Source organism: Balaenoptera physalus (genome assembly GCF_965194825.1).
Source record: "Balaenoptera physalus genome assembly, chromosome: 3".
Lineage (NCBI taxonomy): Eukaryota > Metazoa > Chordata > Mammalia > Artiodactyla > Balaenopteridae > Balaenoptera > Balaenoptera physalus.
This window is the reverse complement of record NC_138890.1, coordinates 135,855,119-135,875,280: the sequence shown is the minus strand read 5'-3', so window position 1 is coordinate 135,875,280 and position 20,162 is coordinate 135,855,119. Positions and strand designations below refer to the sequence as shown.

Here is a 20,162-nt window from a genome sequence, read left to right as displayed (position 1 = left end):
TTTTCCAACTTCATGTCTACATGAGGCTGATTTTTTTTTTTTACATACTTCAAAGCAACAGATTAAATGCAGAAGCAGATATGAGAATCTAGCTGTCTTCTGTTAAGGCAGTCATTAAAGAGATCTGCAAAAATTTAAAATACCACACTTTCTTTTTTTCCACATTTTATAATTTTAATTTTAGATTATAAAATATATATACAATATGTTGATATTCACAATTGAAGGTTATTATTTAGGTTTTTTTTTTTAACATCTTTATTGGAGTATAATTGCTTTACAATGGTGTGTTAGTTTCTGCTTTATAACAAAGTGAATCAGTTATATATATACATATGTTCCCATATCTCTTCCCTCTTGCATCTCCCTCCCTCCTACCTTCCCTATTCCACCCCTCTAGGTGGTCACAAAGCACCGAGCTGATCTCCCTGTGCTATGCGGTTGCTTCCCACTAGCCATCTATTTTATGTTTGGTAGTGTATATATGTCCATGCCACTCTCTAACTATGTCCCAGCTTACCCTTCCCCCTCCCCATATCCTCAAGCCCATTCTCTAGTAGGTCTGTGTCTTTTTTCCCGTCTTGCCACTAGGCTCTTCATGATCTTTTTTTTTTTCCTTAGAGTCCATATATATGTGTTAGCATACATATTTGTTTTTCTCTTTCTGACTTACTTCACTCTGTATGACAGACTCTAACTCCATCCACCTCACTACAAATAACTCAATTTCGTTTCTTTTTATGGCTGAGTAATATTCCATTGTATATATGTAATACCACACTTCTTGCTAAGTTTTTTGTTTTGGAAAATAGCTATTTTTATTGAAAAAATGTTATTCATATGAATAGGTAATAGTTTTTTACTGTTATTTTTAAATGAATTGGTAAATAAATACTTTCAGAGCATCTGTTTCTTTTGTTAATCTGTTAAATATTGAGAGCTATAGCCCACATAAACAAAACTCTTTAGGGGCCTTAATAATTTTTAGTAGTGTAAAGAGGTCCTGAGACCAAAAAGTTTGAGAACAACTGTATTGCCCTATTTGACTTTGGCTGGTCTTTCAATGCCACAGCAGGTCCTATATGGTCCATGAAGCTTCCCTACCCCATGGTGCTTCCTCCTGGTGCCCTACTATAGCATTCACTGTCAAGGCCACTATTTGAATAGCCATATAGTTGTTTAATATTCAGGAGTCAGATTTTTACATGATAGTTTTCTACCATCCATGTTTAAGAATTTTGGGGAATTTGTTTTCTGATAGTTGTTAACACAGCTCCATGAAACTGAGAACACAATTATAGCAGACAAACTTCTTTATTCAAAAAAGAGTAAAATGCACCCCCTAGTGGACACGTAAGCTCATAGAACACAAAAGAAGTTTATTTGGAAGAGTTCTGGCCTCATTCCAGGAAATTCAGATAATAAAATAGTACTATATGAGCATAGGAAAAGTATTAGCTTTAATTTTTTGAGGACATGTTTTAAAAAGAACTAAGAAAATGTGAAACCAGATTTGGTTCAGACTTAATAACTAAATGCAAATGTGAACCTGAGGTCACATTGCTACATGCTTAGTAAAAAACAAGCTTCTTTCTTAAAATCTTATGAGTCGATTACACATTATACATATAAAAATAATCTGTTTAAATTATGTATTATTTATTAAGTAATAATAACTTTAATAAGTCAGAAAGAGAAAAATAAATACCGTATGCTGACACATATATATAGAATCTAAAAAAAAAAAGGTGGTTCTGATGAACCTAGGGGGCAGACAGGAATAAAGACAGACAAAGATGTAGAGAATGGACTTGAGGACACGGGGAGGGGGAAGGGTAAGCTGGGACAAAGTGAGGGAGTAGCATTGACATATATACACTACCAAATGTAAAATAAATAACTAGTGGGAAGCAGCTGCATAGCACAGGGAGATCAGCTCGGTGGTTTGTGACCACCTAGAGGGGTGGGATAGGGACGGTGGGAAGGAATATGGGGATATATGTATACATATAGCTGATTCACTTTATTATACAGCAGAAACTAACACAACACGGTAAAGCAATTATACTCCAATAAAGATGTTAAAAAAAAAAAAAAAAAAAGAACTACCACATGACACAGCAATCCATTTTTGGGTATATATCGGAAAAAAACAAAAACACTAATTTGAAAAGATATATGCACCCCCCAAAAAATAATAATAATAATAACTTTAAATATTTAGAAACATTTAACATTGATGGATAAAGCTGGGATTATTATTATTAGTTCAATCTCCAGATATTAAAACTGCTCTCAAGTCACAACCTCTGCATTCCAATGACCTGCCAAAAATCTGAAATGGGCCCTCTGAAGGATGAGAACAAATACGTGAGGTATATCTTTATTTAACTTTGTATATTAATGTTAAAAGGATTTAATTCTTTGCATCTTTTTCTGAAAACAAGAGTGAAAATATGCACAACCTTACACTTTATACAGTTAAAAATAATGTAATGAAATGGAACGATGTCCGAAATATATAATTAAGTTTAAAAAATGAAGTTACAGAATGGGTGGTATGTGATCCAACTTATGTTCTTAAAAACGTACACACATGCACTCATGTTTGAGCACAGATATATGTTAATAGTTTACTAAACTATTTCTGAACAGATATATGCATTAATGGAAAAAGTAATGGAGGAGCTTTTTACTCTACTTCTATACTGCTTAAATGTTATGAGCATTTTTTAATTCAAAATAATCAAATAGGGAACGTTTAGTAAGGTACGAAGATTAACAATTAAGTCAAAGCATCTCATGGAATGGAAATAACTAGTTATTTCATCAACTAGGGTATTAGAAGGTTTAAGTAGTAATGAGAAAGTTGATCTCACTGTTTTTTAAATCATGAGACCAGTATTGGGAAGAGGGTTTGTTTTTGTTTTTTAATGCCTTTATCAATAAAACACATGATGTCTGATTCCTTGGATGATGACAAGCTGTGGTGGTATAAATAATTCTCTCTGCCACTTTTCAAAACTCTGGCAAGGATAGTTACTCCTTTGCAACTGATATTATCTGACCAGATGATCATGATGTTCCTTTTTTAAGTCTCAAATTCTATGACCCATGAAGTGCTGAGATACCATCACGGTCATGAAATCATTTTCTAGCTTTGAGTTTTTATAGACCTAGCCTCACCATAGCAGCCTGGTGAGCACAGTACTTTAAGTGAGTAATTCACTGGCATCATTAACCTCAACTGACATTAGTAGGGTTGATTGAAAACAACAACAAAAAAATCAGTGGTATTACCAAACCACCGCCACTAAGGAGTATACTCTTCCCATTACAATTTGAGCATCAGGTACAAAAAAGACAAGTGATGTATTTGCTCCAACAGCCCTTTTTATCCGAACACACAATATCTCCAAGCCAGCAACTTGGAGAAGACCGGCCAAGAATAAATTTCTGTTGTCATCACTTATATGAAATGCTACTGAGCTGTTATAATATGCCAGTGTTTCACTCTGTAATCATGTATGGCCCACTGGATATATCCATTTAAGCAAAACCACTCTTTTCTTCAAACTAATTAAAACTCTCTAATCTCTTATTTTGTAAACCTACTCCAATTATTATTTATGTTGAAACATTTGTCTCATTTCACTAAAATCCTCTGCCTGTGCTCAAAGAAGTACAACTTCCTATTAGTCAACTAAATTGCCTCAAACACATTTCAATGTTGTGGTTTTCTGAGCACAGGCAGAGCAAGTTTAAAAAACAGTGAGGCTAAGAGTGGTCAGTATGTGAACCAGGATTCAATAGTCAATCGTGTCCAAATTGTGTATTCAAGTTACAGGGGGAACTGCTCGTTTATAAGGTTCCCTTACCATTGGCCTGGGTCACGATGATACAAGGTAAAAACAGGCTTAAAAATGTGCTCTACAAGAAAATGACCAAAAGGACCCAAAAAGTAGCAAAAAGGGCAAGAGAATGTGTGTGAGAAAACACATAATACGTCATCAGAACTAAAACTAAGGGTAGAGGATCAACCAAAGGACTCGGGGGGGATTGACACAAATTCATTACCTTTCAAGAGTGGTATTTGTGAGAAGTACAAGGGATTCGAACACTGCCCACCCCACTCGTCATACAAATGCAGTAAAAGTGTGGCGTCTCCTCCCTTTGAAGCCCTTTCCTAATAACCGAAGAGCAATAGCTTTCTGTTGAAATACTAAGACTGGAGTCAAAAGAGCAGGGCCATCACTAACCAGTTTTCTCTGAAGGCGTTTAAGACTACTCAGACGTGCACAGGAAACGCCTCTATCCTGGTTAAGTGAGATCCTTTATTATGACAAGTAGCATCTAGCATTTTTTGAGAGCAGAGGCAGGCAAGTTATACTTCACCTTATTTTCAGATATTCCCCGAGCTGAAAAGTGCCCCACCAGAGCATGTTGAACCCTAGAATCTTCCTTACTAAAAAAATTTAACTGGCCACGTGGTCACTTAACTGGGGAATGCAGCTTCCAGTCTCCCTTGCAGCCAAATGTGGCCACATGGCGCCAATGGAATGGAAGTGGAAGTGATGTGTGCAACTTCCAGGACACCTGCATAATTAAAAGGGAATTCATTGTTTGCCTCCTTTCCCACTCTTCCTACTCTCCCTATCAGTAGAGAAGTATCCTACAATATCAGAACAGCATACATTTATCAGAACTCAACCAGTGTGCCAGTGACATATGATTCAACACGTGGATCAATATAAACAGAAAAACAAGGGGTGAAAACACATCTTAGTGTATATGCAAACTGATTACAAAGCAGAAGCATTTGATATAAACTAGTACTGTCAATTTAGAATAGCATGACAGAATTATTAATAAGGTTTCTTTGTATACACAAAACTTTAAATAATACAACTCTCAAAAATAAAAATTCATCACAAATACTACAATTGGAAACCCGGCACACCAAATGTAAACTGTTTTTAAGACCGTTGCCATCTGAGGGTACCACGTTAGCTGATTAAGAGAAACGGAGGTGATCTTTTGCAGGATTTGTCCTGAATGTGCCAAGTCTTCAAAAGTACATTTTTAATAAAAAATTTTTTTCCATCTATGGGAAACAAACAGTGGGAAACAGGTGGATAATTCAGCAAATGGGGCTGAGTAATGAACAAACCATGAGGGAAAAAAGCAAAGTTGCCTCACAGCTTACTCTGAACTAAATTCCAACTGGATTCAAATTTTAAATGTAAAAAATAAACCCACAAGAGTACCTAGAGGAGGAGGAGGGGGAGGGGGAGGGGAGGAGGAGGGGGAGGAGGGAGAGGAGGATATCATCTTTATATTCTTAGGGGTGTGGAAAAGCATTCAAAGATGAAAGGAAAGCATCTGGCCATTCTTTCCATATTACCAAATCCCAACACCCTTCCTGTCATTATGGTTACCTCACATGTAAGGTTAACAAAATTGAAAACCAAAACGGGAATGCAAGAAGAGGGAGCAACCTGATCACTGAATCTCTCATGGCCAAAGGTAAGCCCAGATTCGGGGGTGAGTGGCTCTTTTTGCCCTGGAAGCACTGCATGTGACCGCTTTCCCAGTGCCCAGCACTGCCAGCTCCAAAGTCCGAGCCTGAAATACTTTTAACCCCAACCCTGGCTCTAAAACAAACAAAAACAAAACAAGCAAACAAAAACAAAACAATAACAAGAGCCAAGAACCCAGGAACTGTTAGAACACTGAGGAAGCTGACAGTAAACGTCCCCTTCCTGACTTCCTGACCAGCCTGCAACACAAGACGGAAGACTGAACTTAAGCTCAAAGGACGCTCCATTCTTCCCATGTTACCCGACTAGAGTCCTTTTCAGGAACGTGGGGCATGAGAATAAGCAGTTATCTCTAAAGTGTTCTTAAGTTCCTATTCTTCAGCAGCGCCGACTCAACAATTCGACCCTGACATAAAGCCAACTTCACAGACCAATCGTTATTTCAAAAAACAAGAAAAACCTTGAGTAAATGCTAAATTAAAAAAAAAAAGCTTTCCAGGGCTTCCCTGGTGGCGCAGTGGTTAGGAATCCACCTGCCAATGCAGGGGACGGGTTTTGAGCCCTGCTCCAGGAAGAGCCCACATGTCGCGGAGCAACTGGGCCTGTGCGCCACTGAGCCTGCGCTCTAGAGCCCGCGAGCCACAACTAACGAGGCCTGTGCGCCTAGAGCCCGTGCTCCGCAACAAGAGAAGCCACTGCAATGAGAAGCCCGCTCACCACAACGAAGAGTAGCCCCCGCTCGCTGCAACTGGAGAAAGCCCGCACACAGTAACAAAGACACAACTCAGCCAAAAATAAATAAAAGAAAATAAATAAATTTATTTTTTAAAAAAAGCTTTCCAAAAAGAAACACATCAGCTTGCTGTAATAAAGAATAAAGTAATCAACACATTTCAAGAGCCAAAAAGGTATTCTTAGAGATATGAAAGGCTTAACCCAGAAGAGACTGACTATAACTGTCTGGGATTTGGGGCCAGATATTTACGACTAGCAAATGACAGAGATAAAATTAACTAATTTAAAAATGCAAGTGTTACAGCTATCCAATCTAATCCACAGCAATAATTCCAAGGTAAAATACTGTGGTGCTAACTTTTATAGATGGTGAACTAGGCCATCAATAATTCTTCTAACATGATGAAGGTAATAAGGGGCAGAGCCAGGACTCAAATCAAGGTCTTCTAACCCCAAGATCAGAGGTGTTTTGCTCCATCCTATAGCACCTTCCCTGGTGGAAACAACATTTAGGTCAATTTGTAACATTTGAAGGAATCACTAGCACTAGCATTCCGTAAGAAACTGAATTAACTTGGGGCAGTGACAAAGGAAAAGGCTTTGATTCATGCCATTTTTTTTTCTGAGAATTTTTTTCATATACTATAATCTAGAAGCAACTAACTCTATTATCCAAGACATTAATCTTTATAATTAAAAAATGGCATGTGCAAAGTACAGTTCAAATACCCCTTCTACAGTAAAATACTGGCATGTATCTATTGAATATTTCTCTTCTACCCCCAGTATTAGTGCAGATAAGGTAATATACTTAAGACTTACATGGGTAAAGAATCACCTGGAAAAAAATGCTCTCAAAGTCCTTGGTTTCTCTGGGGCATAGGGAGTCTGTGTCCCTGTAGCAGAGACTGTCAGGGGTTTCACAATATTTATTTTCTTCTCCTTCCTTAGTAAGAGAACTGTGTATGTGGCCCTGTGGGGAAAATGCTGTACTTTCTAGCCTTACTTGTAGTTTTGTATGACCGTAAGTTCTGAAATATGGAAGTAAGCAAAACTAGGATGAAATCCTAGGATGTTTCCTTAAAGAAAGGGGGCAGACTATTCTTTGCCCTTCTTCCCACTGTCTGAAATGTGGGCATGATGGCTTGAGCTCAAGCAGCCGTTTGGGACAATGAGGTATATGCCATGCTTTGGCAGATAAAGCAACAAAATAGAAACAGGTTGGATCCTGAAAGAACAAGGGCCACCATATTAGACTATTTACCTCCAAATTTGTTTACAGAAATAACTTTCTAGCATATTTATGCTGCTGTACACTGGAGAGCAGAACCTAATTCTAACTGATTTGAGCACCCATGATTTTCACTGCTTTGCAACATTTTCAAGCATCTCAGTTATCTCAAAAGATGTCATTAAATTCTCATTTTTAATTTACTTTAAATCCAAAAATAAATATTTACCAAAAGCACATATATGACCATACCTATGTATAGAATCAGGGACTCTGCTGCAAAATTAAATAGCATCAAAAAGCCCTACTCTGGGGTACATTAGGTATCCCTCAACCACACTTAAATGACCACCTATTTATATCCTTTCTACAACATCTAACACACTGCACTGTGTTTGCCAACACCACCCCTGCTCTCCCTGCCAACTAGACTAGAAACTCTCTAGCTCACTAGAAATGCCTAGCAAAATGCCCAGCACAGTGCAGACGCTCAGAAAATGTTTGTAGACTGATTGAACAAGTTAAAAACGGGCTTTAACAATGCGATTCCCTGTCATAATTGGAAATCCTCTCAAGGTACTGGTTAGACGTGGTACTGAGTTGTGAATTTATCCCGTGGTTTCCAACCTGGGCAATGTTTAAAAATGGCAAATCTCTGGATCCCACCTGACCCAGGATCATTGAATCAGAACCACCTGTGTTGGATTCTAGGCACTTGCAGTGTATACAAACTAGACCTACGCTGCTTATACAACAACTCACTTTCAAGGAAGGAAGGGAAGGACACAGTAGAGTAACTTGAAAATCCTGTTTTGATGTAAGTATATGAAATAGAGGGAAATGCCTCTCTCTGGAGTTAGAGTGAAAAAGTGCCTATTGCCTTTTATCATTTTACGTTCTACTTCCTCTAGGGTTCGCTTTCCTGCCCCTATAAAATGCTACTGCCATTCTGTGAATGCCTTTGAAATAGTTCAAACCATGAAGACAACATTGTTAACATTCATTTTCTCTAACTCAGTATTTTTCCTTAAAATTCAAAATGTCATCAATTATTAGTTACCACTCTCCAAACCCCACACTTACAAATAATAAATGCCAGCATTTAGGTAACTTTTTTAATAAGCACATTCCAAATTTTATTTTACACACCTAACTAAAATCGGTTTCTTCAGTGTTATCTACAGTCATTAACATTTTATTGACTTCGTATGGACTTAGAAAGCTTTTATGGGCCTTTTTTCTCCACCGCAAGCTATCTGGGGTAGCATTTTAAAGCTCTTCTAGGAAGTTAGTGTTTCTCTTAAAGTACTCAACTCTGATAGAAAACCCAACACTTACTATAATAACACAATTAAGAACTACCAATCTAAACAGCTAGATGTTGGCCTTTTGCAACAAGCCTTCTTCTTTTCAGGTCAGCAATACTAGTTAAATACCAACAGTCCCATCAGTAATCCGATAATAAATATTCAGTCACATTAACAAAGTCTTCAAACTTCTGAATTACTGGTGATACTTAATATTACATAATGATGTTCAAAGTTCCAACCCTTGATTAATCTATTAAAAATAAGCCTGCAAAACCGACAGTAACCATGTCTGGCCATCTAAATACAATTCGCCCAATGGTTGTGTTAGTAAAAATATCATCCTACGTTATTATTCAGAATCATAAGGAAATGAACCACTGTAGAGATTTAGATATTCCTTCTAAATGTGCTATACTTGGCTTTTTTGTCTTATTTCCTCATCTATAGAGATAATTATACTTACCTCACGGGTTGGGTTTTTCCCTACGATCACATGATTTTTAATATGCTTCTCAAATAATAATCAATAAATGGCAGAATAATAGTATTATTATATAATTTGCTGCTTTCTTTTTGTAATGACTCAAATGTATTAGTTTGGGTCATCTTAAAATAACTAATTATTTAACTTTATGTTAAATCAGATTTCTTATGTAATACCGGAATGCATAGACAAGCTACACTGCAAGCACCAAGGTTAAAAAAATGTGAACACACCTTGAAACTGGAAAAAACCTTATTAAATTTTCTCCTTAGAAAATTGAATTAGTCATCAAAATCCCCTGCATCTCAGGACCAGATGGCTTCACTGGTGAATTTTACTAAACATTTAAAGAAGAACTAACACCAATCCTTCTGAAACTCATTCCAAAGAAAATCAGAGAAGGGAATACTCCCAAACTCATTTTATGAGACCAGTATTATCTGGATACCAAAACACAGAAAAGGACACTACTAGAAAAACTATAGGTCAATATCCCTGATGAATATAGGGATAGTACAAAAATTCTCAATAAAATACTAGCAAACCAAATTCAGCAGCATATGAAAACAATCGCTCATCATGATCAACTGGAATTTACCCCTGGGACGCAAAGATGGTTCAACAAACACAAAATCAATGTGATACGTCACATTAACAGAACAAAAGAATCATATCATCATCTCAATAGATAAAGAAAAAACATTCGATAAAATTCAACATCCATTCATAATAAAAACTCTTAAATTAGCCATAGAAGGAACACATCTCAACATAATGAAGGTCATATGACAAGTCCATAGCTAACATCATACTCAATGGTGAAAGGTTGGAAGCTTTTCCTCTAAGATCAAGACAAAGATTCCCAATCTCACCACTCCTATTCAACATAGTACTAAAGTCCTAGCTAGAGCAAGCAGGCAAGAAAGGAAAAAAAAAAAAAACAAATGATATCTGACTTAGAGAGGAAAAAAGTATAATCTATTTGTAGATGACATGATTTTAACATATAGAAAATCCTAAAGACTCAACCAAAAACACTGGTAGATGTAATCAATGAATCAGTTGCAGGGTACAAAATTAACCTACAAAAAATCAGTAGCATTTCTATCCACCTACAATGAATTTTCTGAAAAAGAAATAAATTGATCCCATTTATGATAGCATCAAAAACAATAAAAAACTTATCCATAAATTTAACAAAGGAGGTGAAAGATCTCTTCTGAAAATAAGACCTTGATGAAAGGAACTGAAGACACAAATAAACAGAAAGGGTGTTAGTTGGGTGGTCCACCATTTCTTAAAACCCGACGGGCCCAGAGTCACACATACGTTCCTCAAAGATCATTTTCTAGTCCCCACTGATCATATTTCTCATTCTTAGAAACACCCTTTCTAAGGGGGTCTCATTCTGTCAGTCCTATCATCAATCTCCATGGGAAAAACTTCTCCAAGGTTCAGGCTCAGGGCGCACATGAGGACTGTCTCTGCACGGCGGCTGGGCCCGCTTCCTCCTCCCTGTTTTGCTGTGACATGCGCTCCTCTCTCATTTGTAACAGCCACACTCACCTCATTGGGCTGCAGTCCCTGCAGGTGGGTGAAGGGGTGTGCCAGGCCGCCATGCCCCCACCTGAAGCCCCTCGAGGTTTCACAGCACAGGGGCAGAGCTCAAGGTCAGAGATAGGTGGGTGCCTTCCTCCTCCTGACGCCGCTACCACGTCAGCACAGAGTCACATGTAATCAGGCACGCAGAGGACAAAGCCAACATCCTCTAAACCTTCCTGAGAGCCTGGTTGGCCACCAGTTTCCATCCCCATCCCGCTCTGAGCATTTCTCAGATTCTCCCTTGCTTCTCTATTTTGCACAGACCCTCCTCCAGGCATGCAGACAACAGCACTCAACTCACCTCTGTCCTATGGGTGTCATCCTTCCTTTCTGACCTTTTGACCAACTGATTTGCTGAGTTTCATACTATGATAAAATATGCTTCTAGATTTCCAAACTTTGAAAATAATTCAAGGAGTTTTTACTGTTACTGATTTGCTATCAAAGGCTTCTTTGACCTTCCAAAGGAATTCATTATTTGGTTCCTTCAATCAATCCATGAACCAGGCTTTAGTCCTGTTGTCACAAAAACTAGGAGAATTGGGTTTGAGTCCCAACACCTGCATTAATGAGTCCTATCCCTTGAACAAGTCACACAGCCTTTCTATGAGTTGGTGTCCTCATCTATAAACTGAAGCTGTCAGGCTAGAAATAATATTTGCCAGAGAAATGACTGAGAGATTCCTTCCAGTTCTAAAATTCTATGAGCCTAAGTACTTACTGAACCCAGACTCTGTATTAAGATGGCAGACTGGGGGAGGATACAAAAAAGTTGATCTCAATGAACACACAATCTAACTGAGAAAATGCCATATCGACTTCAAAATCACATGTTAAATCCAGAAGGATTAAAAAGCTAGATGGTAAAATAACAATAATAATAGTAATGATGACTTTTTGAGGAATATATATGGAAATATTTTTTAAATCCTGCATCGGGAAACATCTTCTATACCCTTCTTCTGGCAAGAGTGCCTTGATTTATCATGGAGAACCACTTCCCCACACACAGTCTATATAGTTTGGGTGGAGCTGAGCCCACCTCCAGCTCCACAGATACAGGCTTGGCCAACCACAGCCTCACATCCTCCTGGCCATGGGTCTGGTTCATGGATGGACACATAACCTCAGCAGGACAACGAGAGGAAATGAGAGTCTGGAATAGGACTTTTGTTGGAATTATTAGAAACAAGTGTTTTCTTGGAAAGGGCTGCTCACTGTAGAGCTTCTGGCAGCCATTTTGCCACCAGGAGGGGAGGTCCTGCCTGAAGATGAAGCCAACACAGAGTAAAGCAGAGCTGAAAAGGGGGGTATGCAAGTCACCTCTGACAACCTTGCTTGTGCCTCTGAATCCAGATAGCCTGAATCCAGTTACCCTATTATCCTAGGCCAGCTTGAAGTTTCTGGCCGCAACCAAGAATTCTAATACACTCCCCTCAGAGCTTTCCAATGAAAGTAAGACTATAACCATCCCAAGGGTGGAAAAATCTATTTGCCCATACCTTTTCAATATATTTAGTATATAAATGAAGCCCTGGATCCAAATCTCTAGAGGCACACAACCTTACAAACTTAAAAGTGACTGCCCTTCACAGTACGAAAAAATATCCCCTTGCAAACATGGCAGCAAAGAAATGTTTAATCATTTAGCTATTTTAAGAGCATGTTTCTAAGTATTAACAGTAGTAGAATATTATTACCTGCTTAGGGATAGGTTCAGAAATATTAAATAGGTGGCAGGCCATTATAGACTGTATGACAACTCATTTCTGTAAAACTATGATTAGTATCATTAAATTGTCCTGGTAGTATCTTTTGAGAAAATATGCATCATAGAACTTCTGAAAATGTGCCACTAAACCTAGATTTAGACTGTCATGAGTACATGTAATCTTGGACAACTCAACTGTTATCTGTAATAAATACAAATAAAGCATATTCAGGCTGACAACCTGAAATTATCCACCCTCTTATTCTTCTCTTAAACAGAGACTGTTTTGTAATTAAATCTTTGCTAGTCTAGGCAGCAGTTGAGATTCATAAAAAACGGGGACTATTGAAAAGGTTCAACAATAAATGTGTAGTATAAATAGAAAAACTCAGACGTGGTAACTGAGAGTGAAGTGTTTGAGCTTTCTTATAATACTAAAATTCCAGGGGTCACTGAACTACAGCCCCTGGGCCAAATCTGGTCTGCTGTCTTTGTTGATAAAGTTTCATTGGACTACATAGAGCCATGTCCATTTATTTGGTTTTGCCTTGGCTGCTTTCACGGTACAATAGCAGAGTTGAATGACTGCAAGAGACCAGAGAGCCTACAAAAACTAAAATAATTACTATCTGGCCCATTATAGAAAAACTTGAGGTCCTCTGCTCTATGGTCTAAGTCTTTATTGATCATTTACTATCCTCTAGACTATGGGAATAGAGTGGGTGGGCCACTATGGCAACAGAAAGATATATGAAAATAAAAGACAGCCTCTATCTGCAGGCAAGAACTTAAATGAAGATATAATACACATCAGAGACCATGGCAGGTGGGAAATAACTAGGAACTAAATCTCATTACGACTAGAGGAAGGTTCCAAACTGAAATGCTTGCAGAGACAGACAATGAGGGGCACAAAGAAATGGTGATTGATGACCATGTGATGCACCTGAAGGTCTGAGTTCCATCCAAAGGGGGCAGCAGTCACTCACGAATGGGAACCCAACTTTATCAGCCTTCCCATTCTCTAGTTTTCCAAAGGAAGCCAGAAGCTGAAATTGTATGTGGAAATCTTTTATCTTAAATGTTGACAACAAATTTTAAGAAACTGTAAACAGTATGTAGGCCAAGCAAAATACATTAGAGGCCAGTGGGCCACATGTTTGACACACAGGCTAAGAACTGACAGTGTGCGAAGTAAGGATGGACAAATGTGGGCTAGAATTTGACCAATGGTCAAAAAGCAGATAGCTGAGAAGTTAGGCCCAAATCTCTCACTCTTAGATCTTGGACAAGTCATCTTCCCTCTCTAGGCCTTAGTTTCCACAAAATGACAACAGAATTAAATGACTGGAAGTTCCCTTCAGCAATACACATTTATTCTTCTATAAGGATTTCCTAAAATATTATCCTTATAAGGGAAAAACTCTAGATTTCACCCATCTAATAATTTACAGAAGATTTTACAAAACAAAAACGCCACCTACCTATACTGTGAATGTTAGGGAAACAAGACCAGTCTGCATAAAAATAACTGACAAATTAACGTACTTCATGGTCCTGTGTCACAAGTAGTTTCATGAATTTTTATCAACTTTCTCACGTCAAATATCATTAGAGCAAGGCACACCCAAACTCAACATCACAACCACACAGAAAGAAAGGGTCTTTATCTGTAAGGAAGTGTGAAACAGAACCATTGAACAAAATAAATGTATTTTAATACCACTCCCTAAAACATGGGAAAGAATTCGCTCCTGCCTACACCCAAGAGTTTTTTTTTTTTTAAGTTGGGATCACAAAATCAAACACAATAAAGGTCAATCTAAGAAATAATCTAGGCTAGCAGCAATACCATCACTTCCTGTTATAAGAAGAGTAATGGGCTTTTGAATCAGAGATGGAATTTGATAGAAAAACCCTCCTATCAGGCTCTGGAAACTGAGTTCAGGGTGAACATTATCTGCCTCCGCCCAGCCCTGTCCCTCCCCATCATTTTCCTCTGTTCATGATTTCTCTAATTCCACACATCATTTCAACAAAGAAAAAGGCAGCCATAAAAATATCATCAGAAGGTGAACCATCAGAATTAAAAATTATAGCACTGCTGGTGTTTTTAGTATTTTTACAATTTAAAATTTTGAAATGAAAAATGTAATTTCAGTAAATGCTATTATCAATCTCAATATTAACTTTCAATGCATTCTACTTTGAAAATGAATAAGGAAAATGCTCTAATGAGTCCAAATAAATTTTCTTTATGGACCCAGATTTAATTCGGGAGTAGCGGAATTTCCTTCTGCCTACGTGTTTTATGTTTGAGTCTGCCTTTCACTAACTTCAATCTTCCCTTCTGCTATCTTTCTATAAATATACCTCTCAGAGTGTCCTATCCCTTTACTCAGTCTCTCTCAAATAAACTCTAAAAGAAATCTTTAAGCATGTTATATGATATTCAAAAGAAGCGAGTAATTCAGGATGCATAACAAGCAGTCACTGAATCTGAGGAGAAATGATGTAAAAGAACCCTCTGGAATAGTACGTGGTCAAAGAAATAGTCATACCTCTCTTGCCTTTTTGAAATTAAGGGAAAAAATTAAATGACAAAAAATTTAATTCTTTCTTCAGATTAAATGAGTAAAGAAACTTTTTTTTAATAAACAAAATCCTAAATTTTCAAATCTTTTCAAAGAGATAAGGTGACGTAGTGACAAAAAAACGGAACACAAGCCAGAGGATCTGGGCTTAGGTGCTGAAGCGGCTGACTGGCTATGCTGTACGTTCTAAGGAGCCTCCTGGGTCCTGAGCAGACACCCTGTGAAAAGAGCCTCTGGCTTTCTGAAGTCCTTCCATGACTGTTCTATTAATTCTATGATGAGACTCTTTCTGGTAAGATTGTATCAATTCACGTGGAATGTAAACTAGGTCAAGTGGATTGTGAGCCCAGCAATCCCGTCTCAGCTCTTCATTTTAATGTCCCCCCTGGGGGAAGGGTAATTGAGAGATTTCTGAGCCTTAATCCCTTAAATCATAACAATGTCCCAGAAACAATAGGCATGTCCTAGAAAGTTGAGGGGTTCTTTAAGGGGCCATTTCCTCAGCCAAGTTTTCTTATTTTACACTCATTCAAAGTTAACAGGTGTACAAGATCTATGCTCACTGTTTTGAAACTAATAAAATGGCCTTTACTTACTCCTCCTGTTCTTTTTCTCCGTCAAATTAAAGTAGTTCTCTCCAGATAGACTCCACAAACCCTTCTGCTTCCCCTTATTGTTTGTTTGTTTTCTCTAACCTGAAACTGGCTTCTTAAAGATCATTATGATCTGCAAATCCTCAAATTCAAAGGTCTTTTCCTCAATCTTAATTTGCTTGGATTTTCTGATACATCTGACTCCGATCACTCATTCTTATATCAAACAAATTTTTCTTGAGTGCGAACAAGGCAGATGCCACACTAGGTGGGCACTGCTTTTACATGCTGCATGAGAAGTGAAACCAACCCTCCAGATCTTACAACCCAGAGACAGGTATAAAAAGACAGTTATCCAAATATTTCTAGAGAGATCAATAGACACCCACCCCCCTCCCTTGAAATTCTAGAAATCACGGGGCTGGCCAATAAGATATAAGTTCCCAGAGGCTGAATGGATGTTGAACAAAGTAACCCAGCCCGTTTTAAGAGTCACAAGTTAATAGTTAATAATGATATCATTCAACCAATTACCTAACTCGAAAACTTCAGTCTTTGCCTTCCATATCCAATTAGAAATAGGATCCAGCCTGTTCTTTCAAGCCTGCCTCCCCTCCCCCAAAATCATTACTGGTCCCAGAATCTCCCCTTTGGCCAACGTTCTTCTCATCTACACACTCCTTCCAGTGAGCTCATCCACTTCCAACATTTAACCATGGCCTCTCACCTGCCACTCCCAGATCTCCTGCTGTAGCCCCAACCTCTCCTCCAAGCTTCAGACTCCAGAGCAAACCGTCTGATGCACACACCCACATAGACATCCCATGGATGCCTCGAACTCAACATGTCCAAACTAACCTCCCCAACCTCCTCCTACAAACAAACAAAGCTGGCGACTTTTACATGTTTCTTGAATCTGCCCCCTTTTCTCTATCCCTGCTACCATTGCCAAAGAGGTAACTTTTCTCTCATCCACAATGTCGTCCCCCAGTTCAGGCACTCATCACCTCCCACTTGGCAACTGTTTTCTCAGTGAACTGGCTTCTGTCTTCTTGCCACCCCTATCACTTATACATGCTTGCACACTATGGCCTGAAGAATCTTCCTAAACTATCAGACGCCCCATTGAATACAGCCTAACGCTCAAATTCTTTTGCCTGAATCCTTGGATTCAGAGTGACCACAAAGTCCTTTGTGTACTAAAAGCAACTGAAGACCTAAAAAAGAGATATCAGGGACCATGTGAATAACTTCCAGCCATCTTCATGGAAGAAAATATTTAGATGACATGGGAAAAATTAAACTTTGCAGATAATGGAGGTATTCACATAGAAAACTTTGTGGTCAATCTGTCCCTATCAGATTTCTGCATTCATATCTCCCACACCCCTGTCCGACACACACCCGCCAGAACAATCAAGCTGGCTTCCTCCCTAATACATATCTTTGGCCTGCCTGCCCTTTTTTTGGCTCACCCTGGTGCTTTCTCCTAATCACATGATTCTAATTAATAACCTTCCAGCCCCAGCTCTCTCCCTGGGTAGTATCTTCATGGACCACTCTAGTCGAGACATCTCACCTTTGTCTAAACAGCCACAGCATTCCCCCCTTTTATACTAATTCTCATTTGGCAATGTATTATGTACTATCTATTCTACTACTATTTAAATTCTGTGATAATTAAACTATGATAATACTTCCCTCTCTGTATTCATTTTGTCCAACAAGGTCACAAGGTCTTTGGAGCCAGGGAGCATGTCTTAAATACTCTTTTGGCATCTGCTATCAAGCCTAGGCTTATATATAGAAAATGTCTGATACAAGCCAGTCAACAGCTGAAAAAAATCAATAGTGAGCCCTAAAACAATCTCTTATACTCTCAGATTACTCATATCATCCTAAAATAAATTATCATAGTTAAAATAGAGGTCTTCCTATCATCTATTAGTATAGAACTCTGGTCCTTCTTTGAAGCTAGGGAAAATCTGTGCGTCTGAAAAAGAAGAGGATGATCCAGGAAAGAAAGCTTTTCAGTAATACTGGTCTCATAAATGTAATTCAAGCAAGTTACACCTGGTTTAGATTATAACCGAATTACCTAAGTATTTAAACATGTTTCCTCTGTCCTTTTAAATCACGCATTTTCAGTGGGGTAATACTGCCCCCCAAAGGGGTGCAAGGGATTCCTGGGGGGGGGGGCAGCAAAAAAATCTCACTCTTTTGACCTACAAAGCAAAGATATACATACAGCACATAAACTCATATACAATATCTGTGGTATTAAGGGAAAAAAAGTATACAAAGGCTCTTGAGGAGGGGGAAAATAATGAAGAAAAGGTTGAGAAATGCTGTTTCAAACCAAATAGACTGTCTGCTCTGCTAACTTTGCTAAAACTTTATAGTTCTTTAACAGCATTCAAAGACCATACAAAGGAACAAAATCTAGAAGACAAATAATTTAGATGAGAAGTATTTTTGTGTTTTCATGGTCTCAAAAATTTCTTTTGTATCTTGGATGTTGTTAAATGTTCATCTTTTCCCCCTGCTAAAGGGAGGGTATCACTGAGTAGACATAAAGGTGAAAAGAGGTTCCTATTAAAAGTGACTTGGAAATTAAGGAATTAAAGGTTTGCTTTTTTTTTTTAAGAAAAATGCTTTTAAAAATACATTATCAAATATGTGTGAGAAAGTAGCTAGGGCTGAATTAAGATTGAATAGTTATTTATATCTGTTTCCTGTTTAGCCTTTTGACAAAGTTCAGCCCTGTATTTTATAGCTAGCCCTGGATAAGATTTCCCAGAATAACCCTGATGTGGGGTCTGCTGGTAGGGAGGACCCCAGAACTACATCCTGCAATTCACACCCTATGAACACACAGTCTGCTAAACTCAAAAACTTCAAAACAAAAAACAAAACGTCACTGTCCCATTTCCTCTGCCAAACCCTGCTTTGAAACTCCAAAACACAAAGAAGGGGAGGAAAGGAAAAAAAAAAACAAAAAAACTAAACATGTTTAGAAACAAAGGCAGGTTGTGAGAAACATTAATAGTCCTTCCTTATTGTTTTTAAAATTAAGCCATAAATTCCTCTACACAATCTGAAAAATGGACTACTTGAGACTATGTGAGAAATAATTATCACAGTCGTAGCATATTTGGGGTGTGAATGTAACATTTTTACCCAATATCAACATATGATTCAAATGTTTGTCAGGTTGGGCAGTCAAGAAAATGAAGATCTCAAATCAGAGACAAAACAAAGTAAAATGAAATAAAAGGAAAACCTAACAATAGCAGAACTGCCATAATTGGGGCATGAGAGTTTGTGAATATGAGAAAAGATAAAGATGATGGGGCTTTACAGGATAGAAGACAAGACTCCTGGCTTTAGAAGTGGGCCCCTGAAGCACCTGGGCACATTTGGCAAAAAAGACAGGAACAAGAAAGGGAACACAGAGCTGATGGTAAGGAAGTAATTTACCCCTATGGTTACACCATCAAAAATGGAGGTTCTCTAGGAACCCTACAGGAAAAGATGGTTTAAGATCCACCTCTACATTGCCAAACTCAACGGCCTGAAAATTTTCACCCGTTTTCTTACTGGATGTTCTGCATCTGCACACCAAAGACTACTCACTGTTTCTAAAACAAATCTCCGTTTCTCCCAAGCTGTTACTCTCTTCCATCTCCTATTTCATTGGCCAATCCTTTCCCATCTCCTTGATGATCTCCTCCTCCCCAGCCATTACTGGTCCCAAGGTCTTCTCTGAGGCTCTTCTCATCTACACACTCCCTCTACCGACCTCTTCCACCTCCTACATTTAAAAATGACCTTTAAGCTCCCACTCCCAAATCTCTTGATCTAGCCCTGACCTCTTCCCCAGGCTTCCAATTCTCACTGCAAATTGTCCACTGTACACATCTACATGGACATTCCATAGACGCCTCAAAATCAACATGCCCACAACTAACCTTCCCAAACCTGTTCTTCCTCCTGTATTCTACATTTCAGTTCACAGCACCACACATCCAAGTTACTGAGCCAGAGTCAGGGAATCCTGCCTAACACTCATCTCAACACAACTTTTTATCATTTTTACCTCTTACAAATTTCTTGACTCAGTTTGCTTAATCCCTGCCACGTAGGCCCTAGTACAAAGTCCTCTCCGTCTCACACCCAGACTGCCGAAGTACCTCCTAGAGATCTCCCTGCCTCAAAACTTAGCCCTACCCTACAGCCAACCTCCCCCCACCCCAATCTGGCTAAAATGCAAAGCGACTGATGCGTTTAGAGGAGGCAGTGAAACCACTGAACAGACCCCGATACCTCCCAAGTAATGACAACCTTAGTGGCACATATGTA

General features: G+C 38.5%; 1 protein-coding gene across 7 annotated transcripts in view; it reads right to left on the bottom strand.

Moving 5' to 3' along the window:
* The window catches only part of ARL15 (ARF like GTPase 15), a 420,722-nt gene that overhangs the window by 339,770 nt on the left and 60,790 nt on the right, over positions 1-20,162 (bottom strand). Inside the window, exon 1 of one of the 7 annotated variants that reach the window (XM_082455932.1) lies at positions 14,162-14,700. The exons of the other annotated variants lie outside the window; for them this stretch is intronic. Within the exon in view, the coding sequence (XP_082312058.1) occupies positions 14,162-14,191 (30 nt within the window). The 5' untranslated portion in view covers positions 14,192-14,700. Of the gene's footprint in view, positions 1-14,161; positions 14,701-20,162 lie in introns of those variants that run through there. 7 annotated transcript variants of the gene reach the window in all.